At 51.4% G+C, this 17,014-nt stretch overlaps 1 protein-coding gene across 2 annotated transcripts in view; it reads left to right on the top strand.

The window, feature by feature from the left end:
• MEGF8 (multiple EGF like domains 8) overlaps positions 1 to 17,014 on the top strand; it is a 62,727-nt gene that overhangs the window by 33,841 nt on the left and 11,872 nt on the right. Inside the window, exons 24-38 of one of the 2 annotated variants that reach the window (XM_082230919.1) lie at positions 726 to 945; positions 1,795 to 1,927; positions 3,047 to 3,261; positions 4,157 to 4,267; positions 5,059 to 5,177; positions 5,265 to 5,469; positions 5,947 to 6,118; positions 6,420 to 6,583; positions 8,595 to 8,739; positions 9,965 to 10,196; positions 11,485 to 11,614; positions 13,725 to 13,935; positions 15,208 to 15,422; positions 15,574 to 15,781; positions 16,554 to 16,716. In XM_082230919.1, the coding sequence (XP_082087045.1) occupies positions 726 to 945; positions 1,795 to 1,927; positions 3,047 to 3,261; positions 4,157 to 4,267; positions 5,059 to 5,177; positions 5,265 to 5,469; positions 5,947 to 6,118; positions 6,420 to 6,583; positions 8,595 to 8,739; positions 9,965 to 10,196; positions 11,485 to 11,614; positions 13,725 to 13,935; positions 15,208 to 15,422; positions 15,574 to 15,781; positions 16,554 to 16,716 (2,643 nt within the window). Of the gene's footprint in view, positions 1 to 725; positions 946 to 1,794; positions 1,928 to 3,046; positions 3,262 to 4,156; positions 4,268 to 5,058; positions 5,178 to 5,264; positions 5,470 to 5,946; positions 6,119 to 6,419; positions 6,584 to 8,594; positions 8,740 to 9,961; positions 10,197 to 11,484; positions 11,615 to 13,724; positions 13,936 to 15,207; positions 15,423 to 15,573; positions 15,782 to 16,553; positions 16,717 to 17,014 lie in introns of both variants that reach the window. The other variant, XM_082230918.1, reaches the window with a different exon arrangement.

Raw genomic sequence — 17,014 nt, 5'->3', positions numbered from 1 at the left:
TGGGACGCACTTTTCCCCCTCCAAAAATGAAGGGGAAGTGTGTGTGTGTCCTATGGGGCGAATGCAGGCTTTCGCTGAAGACTGGAGAGTGAGAGGGGTCGGTGCGCACCGACCCCTCTTGCTCTCCAGGCTTCGTGCAGATCTCCGCAAGCCGTGGTAGCCCGCGCAGGGCTCCCGCGCCTTGCAGAGAGTTGCCTGTTCTGGGGGCTGGGGCCGGGGGAAGCTCGGGCTTCCCCCACCCCAGCCCCACGCCTAAGGGGGAAATAAATCCCCCCCTTATTCCCCCCCCAAAAAACTAGGTGCGCCTTATGGGACGGTGTGTCCTATAGGGCGAAAAATACGGTAATTGCCATCTCTGTTTTTTTCTGTTTCTGCTTACCTCCAAGACAGACTGTCTCCTGCGGAAGCTAATTATGGGCTATCTTTTCCTTCCCCGTCCTAAGTTAGCAGGGTGGGAAGAGAGTTGGTGGTTTTTAAAAATAAACACGCTGCAAAATCACCAAAACAAAGCGCTGTTTAAGCCTCCCGGCCGATTCCTCAAAAGACCAAGGCGATGCCAAGTGGCCATGCTGTCATTTTCAGAATTTCTGTTGGGTTGGGCCAAACTTAGCAGTTCTTTAAAGGGCAGGGTGACTTAGCGCAGCCCATCATGACAAAACCAAAAAGATTTGTTTTGGCAGTGCCACGGCTGCGCTATTATTGTCTGCTTTATTTTTACCCACCAGAAACGAGGGCGTTTGCTACCAGGAGTGTGTGGGGCGCTCCTTGCTTGCCAACCTCTCTTCCTCTTCGTCGTTGAGCTCTCAGCGGGCTGGGGGCCCCCCACAGGGTGGGCTCTCCTACTGCGTCTGGGTCTTGTCGACCACTGAGGACATGCAGCCCTGTCGGCCTGAGCAGATCTGCCCTACGATCACCCTTACTATCCAACCCGATACCCTCTGTATGGTGAGCACGGGGGGGGGCACAGTGGGGGCCAGGGGGCTGATTCTGTAGGCAAGTGATATCTTCCAGAGGCAGGTGCTTGTCATTTAATACATTAGTAATGTCAGAAATCAGCAGGAGGAGATGGACATGACTAAAGCTTCCTCATTCTTTTGTTTTCTATGGCATTTGGCATATTTTGCCTAAAAACATACTGCTGTCTCTCAAAAGCATGTCTAGACGCATGAAGCCTTGTTTTTTTTTAAGTGGGAAGCAGTTTCTTGGGGCGCTGGAAGTTTGAAATCTTTCCCCATCTCTTACAATGAGATATTGGCACAAAAGATTAGAGTGGCATTGTAAGACTTTTCACCACCCTCCTTTATCTCTCCCAGTTTATTTAATGGAGCCCAGTCGTGAATGAAACAAAATCCAAACTGGGCAAATACCTCCCCCCCCCCACATTTCTTGCCGCTGAATCACCCACAAAATCTCCTCCCAAAAATGCATGTGTGTTTCTCTAAGCATATGTTTGTTGTGAACTCGTTTTTTAGCACACTAATTGCAGGAAATGGGTATGAAAAATCACTTGAGAACTTCATCTAGATCAGGGTTTCCCAAGTTTGGGTCTCCAGATGCTTTTGGACTACAGTTCCCATCATCCCTGACCACGGGGTCCTGCTAGCTAAGGATGAAGGGAGTTATAGTCCAACCAGAGCTGGGGACCCAAGTCTGGGAAACCCTGATCCAGAGCCCCTGTTGGAAGTCACAGAACAGAAACCAGAGGGCTGTATTTAAAAAACTTAGCATCTCTTTGAAGCAAGTTTGAGCCAATGCTGATAACTCATGCTTGCTTCCCCTTCGCTTTCTTCTTAGAATAACTATGTCTATGCCTTTGATGGACTTCCTGACTTCCTGGACACGGGCCTGATCCAGTTGGATCGCACTCTCATTGGGGCTTTCTGCGGCCAGGGCCGTCCCCGTCCCATCACTGTGGAGGCCGTATCAGGTAGGAAGGAGGAAGGAGGTTGGAGTCAAAAGGAAAACAGAGTTTTGATGTGGGGTGTGAACTTAGTGAATTCGTTTGCTAGTCAGATCAGTGGTCCACTTAGCTCCACGTTACGACTCTTGACTATGGCGAATCACATACCTTTATTTGAAAGGCAGGCTTCCTTTCCCACTAGTGAGAGGCAATGAAAGCTTACGAAAGGCCAGCGGCCTCTTAGGGATCAGCATCACCACTCATGAACCAGAGCATCTCTTTGGCTGTGTGTTGTGAAGCAGCCTGTCTAATAACAGGCAAGCTGACTCTCACAGAAGGGACCTCTGGATGCCCTTAGAAGCAGCACAATATAAATTCCTGCTTCTTTCCTCCATACTCTCGGCCTGATAAAGGAAATCTGAATCCTTCTACGCAATGCTGTATAGTTCAGTTGGTTAGACTTGTGGTATAGGGACGCGGGTGGCTCTGTGGTCTAAACCACTGAGCCTCTTGGGCTTGCTGATCAGAAGGTCGGCAGTTCAAATCTGCACAACAGAGTGAGTTCCCGTTGCTCTGTCCCTGCTCCGGCCAACCTAGCAGTTTGAAAGCACGCCAGTGCAAGCAGATAAATAGGTACTGCTGTGGCGGGAAGGTAAACACTGTTTCCATGTGCTCTGGCTTCCATCTCGGTGTCCCGTTGCTCCAGAAGCGGTTTAGTCATGCTGGCTGCATTACACAGAAAGCTGTCTGTGGACAAACGCCGGCTCCCTCAGCCTGAAAGTGAGATGAGCACTGCAACCCTCTAGTTGACTTAGCCATCCAGGAGTCCTTTACCTTTTTACCTAGACTTGTGGTGCTGATAACATTGCAGGTTCAATCTCCGTACGGGACAACTGCATGTTCCTGAATCCTGCGAGTTGGGCTAGATCAGCAGCTCTCAACCTGTGGGTCCCCAGATGTTGTTGGACTACAACTCCCATCATCCCTGAGCTCTGGCCTCACTAGCTAAGGGTGATGGGAGTTGTAATTCGACAACATGTGGGGACCCACAGGTTGAGAAAGGCTGGGCTAGATGACCCTCCAGCTCGGCAGTTCCACGATCTGGGAATGCTGCTCCTCCGATTCTCTCCCTCCTTGTACTTGCAGGCCTTCTGGTCATCTACTACGAGGCCAACTCCACCGAGGCTTCGGGCTTCAACGCTACCTACACGGTGCACCGCTGCCGCCCCAGCTGCCACCCCAACCAGGAGTGCCAGGAGGGGAGCTGCATCTGCAGAAACGGCTACACGGGGCCCAGCTGCCAGTTTCAGATCTGCCCGGGCAACTGCAGCGCTCATGCGGGGCAGGGGATTTGCAACAGGGTGAGCCCCGGGGGGTTGGTTTGTGTGTGTGCATGAAGGGCAGGAATATTTCAGAAAGGTCCAGGGACAAGGGTGGCCTCGATGGCAAAGGGGAAAGAAGAAGAAGAGTTTGGATTTGATACCCCGCTTTATCACTACCCGAAGGAGTCTCAAAGCGGCTTACAATCTCCTTCCCCTTCCTCCCCCACAACAAACACTCTGTGAGTGGGGCTGAGAGACTTCAGAGAAGTGTGACTGGCCCAAGGTCACCCAGCAGCTGCATATGGAGGAGCGGGGAAGCGAACCCAGTTCATACGAGTCTACTGCTCTTAACCACTACACCACACTGGCTCTCCAGTTTTGGTTTCTGCCCAGGGAGTTTAGGAGCTGACATGGGTGCCCAGTCAAAAAGCATTCCCGAGCTTGGAAGGCATTAAGTTCCAGGCCTGGTCTGCAGTGATACGGGTATGTCCAAAGGGCCTTGCACGACAGCATGACAAAAGCAGTGCTTGGATACAGGTAGGGTTGGCTGCGTTCTGCTGAGCAGAATGATGGCAGGGTGGGTAACTGAATATAGGTGAGGTGGTCTTGAGTCTACACCTTAGGAAAAAGCAGGCAAGCAGACTGTGGGTAGAAGTGCAGGAGTCATATTTAGTTGCTCATCAACATATGAAAATCTCCAGAAAGTACAGGAGTTCCCTGGGTACATTGCTTGTGCAAGCCATTGCATTTAAAGCTGTCTCCCATGAGCCTCAGGTGGTTTGACGGTGACCTTTGAGTATCATGATGGCAGTGCAGAGCCAGTTCCAGTTTCCAGAATTTGTGCGCGCCGTGCATATGCTTCCTCCTGCGAGTCTCATTGTCTTCACACCCTTCTTTGTCTCTCTGTCTCCTCCCCGCCCCATCTCTTCCCTAGAGCCTGGGTCTGTGTGTTTGCAGCGATCGGTTTGCCGGCAAAGATTGTTCCATCCCTCTAGATGCTGGCAAGATCATTTGGGAGACCTTGATCGACACCCAGCTGACAGCTGTAAGTGAACCCCTACATCCCTTGAAGGCTCCCTCTGACATTAGCTTTTCAGTTCATTTTATCTGTCATCCGGCCTGGGGCCTCTTTGAGCCATGAGAATGGGTAATTTATCACTGAGAGCATACTGCATTAAATAAAAACAATAATTTCTTGCTGCTCTGAGCAATGTCACTCTTGAAAATAGCTGTGCTTTGGGCTTGTTACACACTCAGGGCATCTAATTAGTTCGTCCTCTATCTGAGGAGGAGGGCAACTGACATGATCAAGGATCTGGAAACCAAGCCTTATGAGAAACGGTTGAAGGAGCTGTTTAGCCTGGTAAAGAGGAGAGGGAGAGGAGATATGATAGCCATCTTCAAATATCTCAAGGGCTGTCACATGGAAGAGGGAACAAGCTTGCTTTCTCCTGCTCTGGAGGGTAGGACTCGAACCAATGGCTTCAAGTTACAACAAAAGATATTCCGACTAAACATCAGGAAAAACTTTCTGGCGATAAGAGCTGTTCGACAGTGGAATGGACTCCCTCGGGAGGTTGGGGACTCTCCTTCCTTGGGGGTTTCTAAGCAGAGGTTGGGTGGCCATCTGCCATGGATGCTTTAGCTGAGATTCCTGCATTGCAGGGGGTTGGACTAGATGACCCCTGGAGTCCCTCCAGCTCTACAATTCTGTGATTTTACGCACTCAGGGTCTCTGTGGCCACTAAGTGACTGGCCACTAAGTGAGCATAGATGCAGAAAGACCCAGGACAACTCCAGCACTATAATCTAACCCTCACCTGTGCATTTTCCAAGGACACAGCCAGCCGGTTTCTTCACCGCCTGGGCCACACCATGGTGGAGGGGCCGGACACCACGCTTTGGATGTTTGGGGGCATGTCGCTGCGAGAGGGGATGCTGGGCAACGTGTACAGGTAAGAGATCCTCCCCTTGCCAGGCTTATTCCAATGGCTGCCCTTGCCTTTCCCATCCTGGCCATAGAGGGCGCTGTCTCTCCGCAGATACTCCATTGCCGAGCGCCGCTGGACCCAGATGCTGGCAGGGACGGAGGACAGAGGCCCAGGACCCAACCCTCGGTACTTTCACGCGGCCGCCTACATCCCCTCCTGCAAGGCAATGTATGTGCTTGGTGGACTGACGACTGACGGGGTGGCCAACGACTTCTGGCTGCTCAACCTCACCACTTTGCAATGGAGGCTCGTGCAGGTAACCCCCCTCATTTAGACTGCGAGCGGTTGGCAGGTCCCTGTTAACTGGATCAGGCCAGTCCACTTCCAACAGCAGGCAACCAGATGCTTCCAGGACACTCCCAAGCTGGGCGTGTACCTTCTCCTGATCCGAAACTGTGGGTGTTGGCAGCAGATTATTACATGACCGATTGAGGAATGAGGAGAGCACCTGAGTGCGGGAGGTCTCAGGGCAAAGGCTTGGGGTTAATGCACAAAGCATATGCTCCTCTGTTTCCACAATGCAGCCTACTGGTTTCTTCTCGGCCATCCCATGGTGGAGGGGAAGGAATGCATTTTAGCCTATAAATGGCCCCCTCATATTCCACCAGTGTTGCTGCAGATAAATCCACATTGGTGGAAAGAGGAAGGAATGCTGTGCCCCACACCCTGTCCCCTTCTCTTTCATACGCCCTGGATCCTGACAGGTTCCCTGTTCCCTTCCCGACTTCTCCAGGACCCTCTCATCCCAGCCGTGGCCGGCCACACACTCACGGCTCGCCGCGGCTCTTCCCTGCTCCTGATCGGCGGCTACTCCCCTGAGAACGGCTTCAACAAGAAACTGCTGGAATATAACGTCGTGTCGGAGAGCTGGCGTTCCGGGAGCCAGGCTGGAACGCCCCCTACAGGTAGGGGATCCTTTTGACCCGCTGTGGGGCCCTGAGATTAACTAGGTGGTTACGGAGCCAAAAAATGCTCCTCTTGAGAATGCAAGGTTGCCTTGATCTGAGACAGTCGCCTCTTCTGAAAAGCTCTAAGACAGGGAATCCCAGAAACCCTTCGTGCCACAGTTGCAAGGCACGCAGGCTGGGAAACGTTACAAATGTCCCACAGTGCCTGGCTCCGTATTTCCACTAGTGAGATCAAACACAGACCCAGCCCCCAGTCCCACCCAGCAAACAAACACCTGGTATTGAATTTACTTTTCAGGTCTGTACGGACACTCGGCTGTGTACCACGAGGGCACGGATGCCATCTATGTCTTTGGTGGCCATCGCTTCCACGTGGAGATGGTTTCTGCTTCCCCTGAGCTCTACAGCCTTTATTATCCCAACCTGACCTGGAGCTTGCTGGCTCCGTCTCAGGGGCCAAAGGTGAGATGCTGTCAGGGCAGAAAAGTAACAGTTGCGGCCAGGGTGCTGTGAAGTACTAGCCTCCCCAAAAAGACACAGGGCTTCTGGTATGGAGAAACCACCAGAGAGTTTCCCCAGTGTGAAGACTCTGCCCATCTTTGGCGCCGCTATTGAACAGCCCTGAGGCCCAGAATGAATTATGAGGCCTGTTTAGCACTGTCTGTGAGATTCCTGCATTGGGAGATGACCCTCTTGGTCTCTTCCAGCTCTACAAGTCCATGTGTTGCAGGGAAATGTAGGATAGTGTAAGCGAGAAAAGATTCATTTTCAAGGACAGATCAGGTTGAGGGAATGAGAAAATGGTGTGTGTGTGTGCATGCATGGTGTGTGTGTGTGTGTGTGTGTGTGCATGCATGGTGTGTGTGTGTGTGTGTGTGTGTGTGTGTGCATGGTGTGTGTGTGCATGCACCTGTATCATGGGTGCCCTCTTTTGCATATACATGCCAGGAGAGGCGAGATCACGTAGAACGTAGGCAAGCTCAGTGAAAGAAGTTTGGGTGTTTGAGGTAGACAATCCCAATGACTCTGTTGCTTCACGCAAAGCACAATTTTTAAGTAGGAAGTTTAAATACGTGGCGTGGAGATCAGAAGATCGGACTCTAGGAAGCTGCCTTATGCAGAATTAGAGCTATCTAGTTCAATACTGTCTACACTGACTGGCAGTAGATCTCCAGGGTTTCTGGTAGAGGTCTTTCCAAATCCTATCTGAAGTTGGTCCAGGACTGAGCCTGGGATCTTCAGCATGAAAAGCAGATCTTCAGCCCCCAATCTACTGCCCTTCCCCAGTGATTTCAAGGCCAGGATCTCCGCCCGCCCCCCCCCCCCGATATGGGAGGAGGAGCGAGCTGCCTTGAGCGAAACCTTTGCACAGAACAATGTAATGCACGCTTAGCCTTGTCATCCCCTGGGTGTGAGTCAGCCTGATAAGGACATCAGCTGAAGCCTTAAATCACTCTCGGCAATTTGTCTTCCCTTTCCTGCGGAGGGTTTCGTTGTTCCTCCCGAGTGAGTGATCTGCTGTCTGGTATAGGTTGGCCATGATGAGCACATGATCCTGCAAACACTTGACAGAGCCACCATTTCCCCAGGGAGGGTGCTTTGCCTCCTTGCAATTTCAGTGATGGAACAATTTAGCATTTTTTTTTCTTTCCCTCCTTCCCTTGCACTTACTGTGGGATGGGAGTCGAAACCCACCCACTCCAGCTCTTTCTTGCATTAACCACAAGGGTTTTGTTATTGGGGTCCTAAGCCGCGAAGAGCTTTAAAGGTCAAAACCAGTGCTGTTCCTTTGGAGGGTCAGTGCAGGCAGCCAGTATATTTGGAACAGAATTGTTATATTTATAATAATAATTTATTATTTATACCCCGCCCATCTGGCTGAGTTTCCCCAGCCACTCTGGGTGGCTTCCACTGAATATTAAAAACAATACAGCATCAGAGATTAAAAACTTCCCTAAACAGGGCCGCCTTCAGTTGTCTTTTAAAAGTAAAATAGTTGTTTATTGCCTTGGCATCTGCTGGGAGGGCGTTCCACAGGGCGGGCGCCACTACCGAGAAGGCCCTCTGCCTGGTTCCCTGTAACTTGGCTTCTCACAGCGAGGGAACCGCCAGAAAGCCCTTGGTGCTGGATCTCAGTGTCTGGGCTGAATGATGGGGGTGGAGACGCTCCTTCAAGTATACTGGGCTGAGGCCGTTTAGGGCTTTAAAGCTCAGCACCAACACTTTGAATTGTGCTTGGAAACGTAATGGGAGCCAATGAAGACTATATATTGTTATAATATAGTCTATCGTGGAGAGCCAGAGCTTAGCCTTCTCTGTCTTTCGGGTGAGGAGAGCATCCGGTGGGAAGAATGGGCTTGAGAAGGGGCCCCGTGGAGTACGAGGCTCATATTGGGGGGAATTGTGATATGCTATTACTAAAGGGCTCTTTCCTGTCTTTCTTCAATCCCTTGCTCCTTACTACCCTCACCAGCCGCTGGCTCACTTCTTCCACGTCGCAGCAGTACTGAAGGACACCATGGTGGTGATCGGAGGGCGCACAGAGCGCGAGAATTTCACCAACCACCTTTTCTTCTACCAGCTAAACTGCAACACCTGGATCCTACCCAACAGCACAGGTCAGGGCTGGGATGGATTTTTTGGTAAGATCGGAGGTACAGGATTTGGCATGCCAAGCGCATCAGTCTGTGGCCCAATGACCTGAGCTTCCTTACAAATAATACTTCCTGGTCCCTATTTGACATGCAGAATAAATGATGCAAGTCATTTGAATTTGCAACGAAACAATACCTTATTGGTTCAAAATTTGAGTCGATTGCCACAGATCCCTGGGGCTTCAAGTCCTCCATGTTTGCACACGTGATGAAGGAGAGCGGGTGAGCCTCCCACAACGTGGACTAACTGACTGTAGACATTGTGCCCACCTGTTATCCATAGTTAGGTAGCGGAGGGCACCCCCTAGGGACTTCCTGCTGCCTTGTGTGGGTATTTCTCTATCCCTCCATTTCAGCTAGCTGTGCTTAGCATTACGTTGACACCAGAGTTTTTGCCAAACAAAGCTACTGCCAAATCCATTTCTGAAGCTGCTTGCATGCTCTCACTTGGCATCAACCATGGTTAGCAGTTCATTGTACAGTGGTACCTCGGGTTAAGTACTTAATTCGTTCCGGAGGTCCGTTCTTAGCCTGAAACGGTTCTTAACCTGAAGCACCACTTTAGCTAATGGGGCCTCCTGCTGCTGCCGCACTGCCGGAGCACGATTTCTGTTCTCATCCTGAAGCAAAGTTCTTAACCCGAGGTACTATTTCTGGGTTAGCGGAGTCTGTAACCTGAAGCGTATGTAACCTGAAGCGTATGTAACCCGAGGTACCACTGTAGACAGAAAGCTAACCATGGTTAGCTCTGAACTCGAAAAGTGCGCCTTTGTGAGTGGAGGGGACAGAGTGGGGCCTGCAAGATGCTTTCAATTGTCTAAAAGACTGCCCAGTGTTACGTCTGCGCAGGGCCCTTGTAGAAATTATATTCATTTATCTAGTGAAGCGATGGGGAACCTCTGGCCCTCCAGACGTCAGCAGATTTCAGTTCACATCATTCCTGTCCTCTGGCCAAGCTGGAGGATGAGATCCCCTTCCCATCTACTGCTTTCTAAGTTCCCTAGTGCTTCCTCATCTTCTCTGTTTGCCTTGCAAATCGTTTCCTTCCATACATTTCTGAAAGAACACCTTCAGTTGTTCGATTTGGCTGCATTGGTGCAATTATGTGCTTCCGGACGCTGTCCTTAGCCCTGTGTGTTCTCTCTCCAGTTTTGCTCATCTGTGCGTTTCCTTTTCCCCTCTGCAGCAGAAGCTGTCGTGGGAGAGCCCATCATGGAGTCCATTGCCCACGCCGTGGCCGCTGTCGGAGGGCGCATCTACCTCTCCGGGGGCTTCAACGGGGTGGCGCTGGGGCGCATGGTGGCTCTCTCCGTGCCCTCCGACCCTTGCCTCATCTTCAGCAGTCCGGAAGCCTGCAACAGGTCCAACGCCAGCTGCACCTGGTGCCACCCCAGCTGCCTCTCTGCGGATGCTGCCGAGAGGTGAGGAGGGGCAGGGTCTGGGCAAGCGGCAAAGATGAGAGTGGCCGGACCGTGCCTCTTGTTAGGAAACAGGACGGTGTGGTTAGCAGTTGGGGTGGGACTAGGCAAAAGCAGAGAGAAGAACTGGGGGCTGGAGCTGCTTGGGTGGAGCTCATTGGTGGCAGGAAATGCACAAGTAGTCATGGGAGTTAAAATGAGGCATTGCCAAAGCTCCATCCGGTGCCTTCAGGTTATTATAATGTAGCCATTGTAGGGAGTGCACAATGGTTAGCAAACGGATTTCACATTCGTGCTGCGTAGTTCCATAAAGTTCTATACAGAAGAGACACTGAATCCTCTACCCAAAAAATCACATTGTACTCCTAGATCCATAATTTCCCATAAAGTACAGACGAGTGCTCCCCTTCCTGTTGCTCCCTTGCTAATTTGTTTTTCCAGGCTCTTCAACTTTGCCGAAAACTCTCTTGAGCCTTACCGAACCTTTGCACTGCCATAGATACACCAAATTCCATAACCAAACCGATTAACTTTTGAATCTCAGCTAATAGATGGTTGAATCGTTTACTGGGAACATCGTACCACCTGTTCTTAATTCTTTCATTGTGAAAATTGCTTTAAGACCCTTAATTTGGTTGTCCTCTTCCATCTTTATTTTCCTCTCGTTGTTTCCACGCAAGCCAATTTTGTTTGCTCTCATCCCATAAACTTTTTTTCATCCCCTTCCTCCATTTGTTTAGAGCAGGGATGGGGAGCCTGTAGCCCTCCAGATGTGAGGGATGATGGGAGTTGTAGTCCTCTGGAGGCCTACAGGAAGAGGGATGTGACCTCCTTTAACAATGTGATTCATCATGATAGCCTCTCATTTTAGATAATTTCGCTCCCTTTTAAAAAACAAATACCGTATTTTTTGCTCTATAAGACTCACTTTTTCCCTCCTAAAAAGTAAGGGGAAATGTGTGTGCGTCTTATGGAGCAAATGCAGGCTGCGCAGCTCTCCCAGAATCCAGAACAGCAAGAGGGATTGCTGCTTTCGCTGCACAGCGATCCCTCTTGCTGTTCTGGCTTCTGAGATTCAGAATTTTTTTTTCTTGTTTTCCTCCTCCAAAAACTAGGTGCGTCTTGTGGTCTGGTGCGTCTTATAGAGCAAAAAATGCGGTAAATCTGGGGGGTGCAGATCACGCGTTGAGAAGGTTGAGCAAATAGGGTTGACCCTATAGGTATAGGAGGAGAGTCTGGAAGAGCTTTTCCGCCACTGAGCTTCCTGGTTGCTCTCCCTTCCTTCCTGCAGGCAGGGCTGTTCTGGTGGGACCTCCTGCTTCCCCACCCCAAGGTCCGCAGATGAGTGCCGCCGGCTGAGGACCTGCAGCGAGTGCCTTGCCCAGCACCCTCGTGCCATGGCCCACAGCCTGGGCATTCCAGTGAGTAGCCCCCATCCCTCTTTCTAGCAGATGGCCCACTGCCTGGGGAGCACCCTCTTCTTCCTTCCGTGTTGGAGGTTGCGGGGCTTCCAAACTCTGCCCTTCTGCATTCACTTTTCAGGGAGCACTGAAGGCAGGTGGTGGCCTTCGGCTCACACTGTAGTAGCACATAATCCCCACCTCTCCAGTTCCTGACGCTCCCCGAATTGGGTGCTGGGGAATGATAGGGAAGTGCGGAATTCGAAGCATGGCCAGGTGTTCCAGCGTGTCCCAAGGGAGTGGGTTCTGAGAACAGGGAGGGGGAAATGGCAAAAAGGATTGAGGACAGAATTGGGGTTCAAGATGACCCTAACAGATTGGAGAACTAGGCCCAAAATGAACTTGAGTAGAGACAAATGGGAGGTTCTGCACTTAAGCAGCAAGAACTAGCTGCACAAATATAGGGTGGGGAACACCTGGCTTACTAACAGTACACGTGAAAAGGATCTAGAGGTCTTGGGGGACCACAAGATGAACATGACTCAACGGTATGATGTAGCAGGGGGGAAAGGCTAATGCCCTTCTAGGCTGCATCAACAGAAGTATAGTGTCCAGATCAAGGGAAGTCATAGCACTGCCTTGGCCATACGACACCTGGAGTACTGTGTCCAGTTCTGGGTACCACAATTTAAGATGGATATTGACAAGCTGGAAGGTGTGCAGAGGAGGGCGACAAAGATGGTCAAGGGTCTGGAAACCAAGCCTTATGAGGAACGGTTGTAGGAATTGGGTATGTGTAGCCTGGGAAAGGGGAGAGTGAGAGGAGATTGGATAGCCATCTTCAGATATCTAAAGGGCTGTCACTTGGAGGATGGAGCAAACTTGTTTTCTTCTGCTCTGGAGGCTACGACCCAAACCACTGAAAGGAGATCTAGAAAAGGATCTAGGAGTCTTGGTTGACCACAAACTTGACATGAGCCAACAGTGTGACGCGGCAGCTAAAAAAGCCAATGCAATTCTGGGCTGCATCAATAGGAGTATAGCATCTAGATCAAGGGAAGTAATAGTGCCTCTGTATTCTGCTCTGGTCAGACCTCACCTGGAGTACTGTGTCCAGTTCTGGGCACCACAATTCAAGAAGGACACTGACAAACTGGAACGTGTCCAAAGGAGGGCAACCAAAATGGTCAAAGGCCTGGAAACAATGCCTTATGAGAAACGGATAAGGGAGCTGGGCATGTTTAGCCTGGAGAAGAGGAGGTTAAGGGGTGATATGATAGCCATGTTCAAATATATAAAAGGATGTCACATAGAGGAGGGAGAAAGGTTGTTTTCTGCTGCTCCAGAGAAGCGGACACGGAGCAATGGATCCAAACTACAAGAAAGAAGATTCCACCTAAACATTAAGAAGAACTTCCTGACAGTAAGAGCTGTTCGACAGTGGAATTTGCTGCCAAGGAGTGTGGTGGAGTCTCCTACTTTGGAGGTCTTTAAGCAGAGGCTTGACAACCATATGTCAGGAGTGCTCTGATGGTGTTTCCTGCTTGGCAGGGGGTTGGACTCGATGGCCCTTGTGGTCTCTTCCAACTCTATGATTCTATGAGATTCTGACCAAACATCAGGAAGCCCTTTCTAACAGTAAGAGCTGTTCGAAAGTGGAACAGACTCCCCTGGAAGGTGGTGGACTTGCCTTCCTTGGAGGTTTTTAAGCAGAGGTTGGATAGCCACCTGCCGTGCATGATCTAGTTGAGATTCCAGCATTGGTGGGGGCTTGGACTCGTTGACCCTCAGGGCCCCTTCCAACTCTACAATTCTATGATGGAAAGTGATCTGATTGCAACCCCTAATTTCCATCTGCAGATCAGCATCAGTGCTACTCAGAGCACTCCCAGCGCCAGAAAGGTTACAGTGCCAGTTTATTTATAAAAATATTTGCATACTGTTGCCTTACTTTAAAAAACCAAAGTGGTTTATGACAGCCATACAATCAAAACCATATGAAAATGTAAATTTGTGAAATAGGCTTATATAAGCCAAGGGGTTGTACGGGGCATTGTCGCCAGCCTTTGGTTTGTAGTGAACGCGCCCCAGTTGGGGAGGCTTTGACCTTGTATTCTGACCCCCTCCCCAGGCCTTGCCCCAGTGCAAGTGGTGCACCAACTGCCCCGAGGGCGCCTGCATCGGCAGCACCGGCAGCTGCACCTCGGAGAACGACTGCCGCATTAACCAGCGCGAGATCTTCGTCGCCAGCAACTGTTCGGAGATCTCGTGCGAGGCCTCGGACTGCGCCAAGTGCACGGCTTCTGGGAAGTGCATGTGGACGCGGCAGTTCAAGCGCACAGGTGAGGGGCAAGAGGTGGGGGCCGGTGGAGGCGGGGAGGGAACCGTTGGTGGGCCTTGCAGGCGGAGGGAGGAAGAGCCGCGGGGAAGGGGCTGCACAGGAGAGCAAATGGGGATTTTGTGGCTGGAAGCCCCAGGAGGGGAGACTGCTCTTGGGCATGGGACCTGCCTGAGGGTTTGCCAGGGGCCTCTGGCTGGCCACTGTGAGAATGGGGGGTTCTGGATTAGGAGGCCCAATGGCCTGATCTTACGTTATTGGGTTCTTCAGGACAGAACACCACACTAAGTCAGCTATTGGTCAGACAGCCAATAATAATAATAATAATAATTTTTATTTATACCCCACCCTCCCAGCCAAGGCCGGGCTCAGGGCGGCTAACAAGCAATAATAAAAACAAGTTGAATGAATACAACTTAAAACAAGATTAAAATACAACATTAAAATATTGAAACATTACAATTTTAAAATGCAGCCTCATCACAGGAGGAGAAAGGAAAAAGAAAGAAAGAGGGGGGGGGAGTCAAATTGATTCCAAGCCAAAGGCCAGGTGGAACAACTCTGTCTTACAGGCCCTGCGGAAAGAAATCAGATCCCACAGGGCCCTGGTCTCATGAGGCAGAGCGTTCCACCAGGCCGGAGCCAGTGTTGAAAAGACCCTGGCTCTGGCTGAAGCTAATCTAACTTCCTTAGGGCCCGGGACCTCTAGGGTGTTGCTATTTATGGACCATAAGGTCCTCTGTGGGGCATACCAAGAGAGGCGGTCCCATAGGTACGAGGGTCCTAGGCCGTAGCGAATCAAAGGCAGATTTAGGGGAGCGGTTCAGTCGCAGAGGTTCAGGGACTCTGGGATTATGATGTGGAATGGAAGGTGAGAGGTGGGGGGCATGCCAAATTTGAGACCCCAAGATCTGCCACTGGGGGAATGAAGGGTGAATGGAAGCGTTTGGGGGGAGCTGATGAAAAGAGCAAAGTGAATTGGTAGTTACTTGGCTTGTGAGGGGATCCCGGGACAAAGAAATCCAAGCAGCTTTCCTGACAGCAGCAGGTTGCGCATTTCACCATGGATTTCTCCTGCCCCAGCTGCATGGAGCTCTTCTTTGTTTCTGTGGGGGGGCTGTGCGTGCGTCCCACAAGTCAGGCCCCTGGGTGCTTAAATGGCCCTTGGGAATCAGCTGACGTGCCTTCTAAGGCCACGTGTGAGGAAAAGGAGGAGGCGTTTCGGACACCGCAAAGGCCACCATCTCTGACTCTTCTCCTCCCTCTTCTGGCCCAGGGGAGACAAGGCGTATCCTGAGCGTGCAGCCCACCTACGACTGGACCTGCTTCAGCCACTCTCTCCTCAACGTGTCCCCCATGCCGGTGGAGTCGTCGCCTCCGCTGGCCTGCCCCACGCCGTGCCACAACCACAGCACCTGTGGGGAGTGCCTGAGCTCCAAGGGGGCCGACGGGGGCTGGCAGCAGTGTGTCTGGAGCGTCAGCTTGCAGCAGGTAATCCCTGGGGGGAGCGGGGGAGCTTGTGATTGTGGTAATTCTGCTAAATTCCTCTGCATCATTTATTCACGGTGCAGGGTTTCGATCGGGAAAAGTGCGCCCACGTGAGTTCTAACAGGCACCCTCTTCCGCCCCTGTCTCCCCGCAGTGCATGAGCCCCACGTACCTGCCCATGCGCTGCGCGGCTGGGATGTGCGGCCGAGTGCTGAGCGGGGCCGAGAGCTGCACCCCGTCCTGCTCCCGTTTCCAGCAGTGCGCCCTCTGCATCCAGCAGCCCCGGTGCGGCTGGTGCGGCCTCCGCGACGAGAACGGCAAAGGGCGGTGCATGGAGGGAGGGAGGAGCGGTCCTCACCACGGTACGTACCAAGCAGAACCGGGAATAGGGGGGGGGGGTCAATGGCACCTTCTCAGGGAGGAGTGTGGAAAGTGGAAAGTGGCGGCCCGGCAGTAATGCTCACAAATCCTAGTTGCAAACAAGGCATTTGTCCGAGAGGTCCGGAGGGTGGCAACACGAGAACGGGGCCTTCTCTGCAGTGGCTCCCCATCTGTGGACTGCTCTCCCCAGGGACGTTTGCCTGGCGCCTTCATTATACATCTTTAGGCGCCAGGCCAAAACGTTCCTTTTTAACCAGGCCTTTGGTTGATCCGATTTACATCCCTGTTTAGGGAAGTTTTTAATGACTGATGTTTTAATGTATATTTAATCTTTTGTTGGAAGCAGCCCAGAATGGCCAGATGGGTGGGGTATAAATTACTACTACTACTATTATTATTTTTATTATTATGCCCTTTTAAAATGTGTTCTTTTGTGGGGGGGGCTATTGGGTTGTTGCTTTTATTTTTATTAGGTATTTTGTGATTTTTATATCTTGATTTTATTCTGTGAACTGCCCTGAGACCCCCAGGTATAGGGCGGTTAATAATAATAATAGTAATTGCGTTTATCAGAAATACTTCCTTTTATTTGTGGTCTGGGGAAGCCCTTTGCCCAGGATTAAGTGGTTGCTCTGGGAGAGCCTGATACAAGCCGGTTGCGAGATGCAGCCCAGAAGAGCTTGAGGGCACCAGGTTGGGGGGCGCTGCTCTTAAGGATTGCTTGCAGCTCCTGTCCCTCTCGCCTCCCTGCAGGGCTGGTCGAGTCGTGTGGCCTGAAAGCAGACTGGGCCTTCATGGCCTGCCCTCCCGAGAACGAGTGCCTGAACGGGCACCACGACTGCAACGAGACCCAGAACTGCAACGACCTGCCCCACGGCTACAAGTGCACCTGCAAGAACGGCTACACGCTGGACAAGTGAGTGCCGTGGGAGGCGGACAGAGATGAAGCAGGGAACTGTAAGCCTGTGCTCTCGGCGGTAGCTGCCTCAGCTTCACTAAGTACCATTGCATTTCAGACAACTGAGCTGCGAAATCCCTTCTGTCTACCCTGGTCTCTTTAGATATTGCGCACGAACCGGCTGCTTTTCTCCATTGATGGAGGGTGGCATTTGCCGCAGCTTCACCCTCCCAAATTGAGGGGAACCCTTGTCCCTTCAGCACCCCTTCCTCCTCCAGGGTAAACCCACGTAGGTTATGTCTGTACATCTTGTCGA

Source organism: Podarcis vaucheri, assembly GCF_965113315.1.
Source record: "Podarcis vaucheri genome assembly, chromosome: 7".
Taxonomy (NCBI): domain Eukaryota; kingdom Metazoa; phylum Chordata; class Lepidosauria; order Squamata; family Lacertidae; genus Podarcis; species Podarcis vaucheri.
Note: the sequence above shows the minus strand (reverse complement) of the source record. Positions and strands in the feature narration are given on the sequence as shown.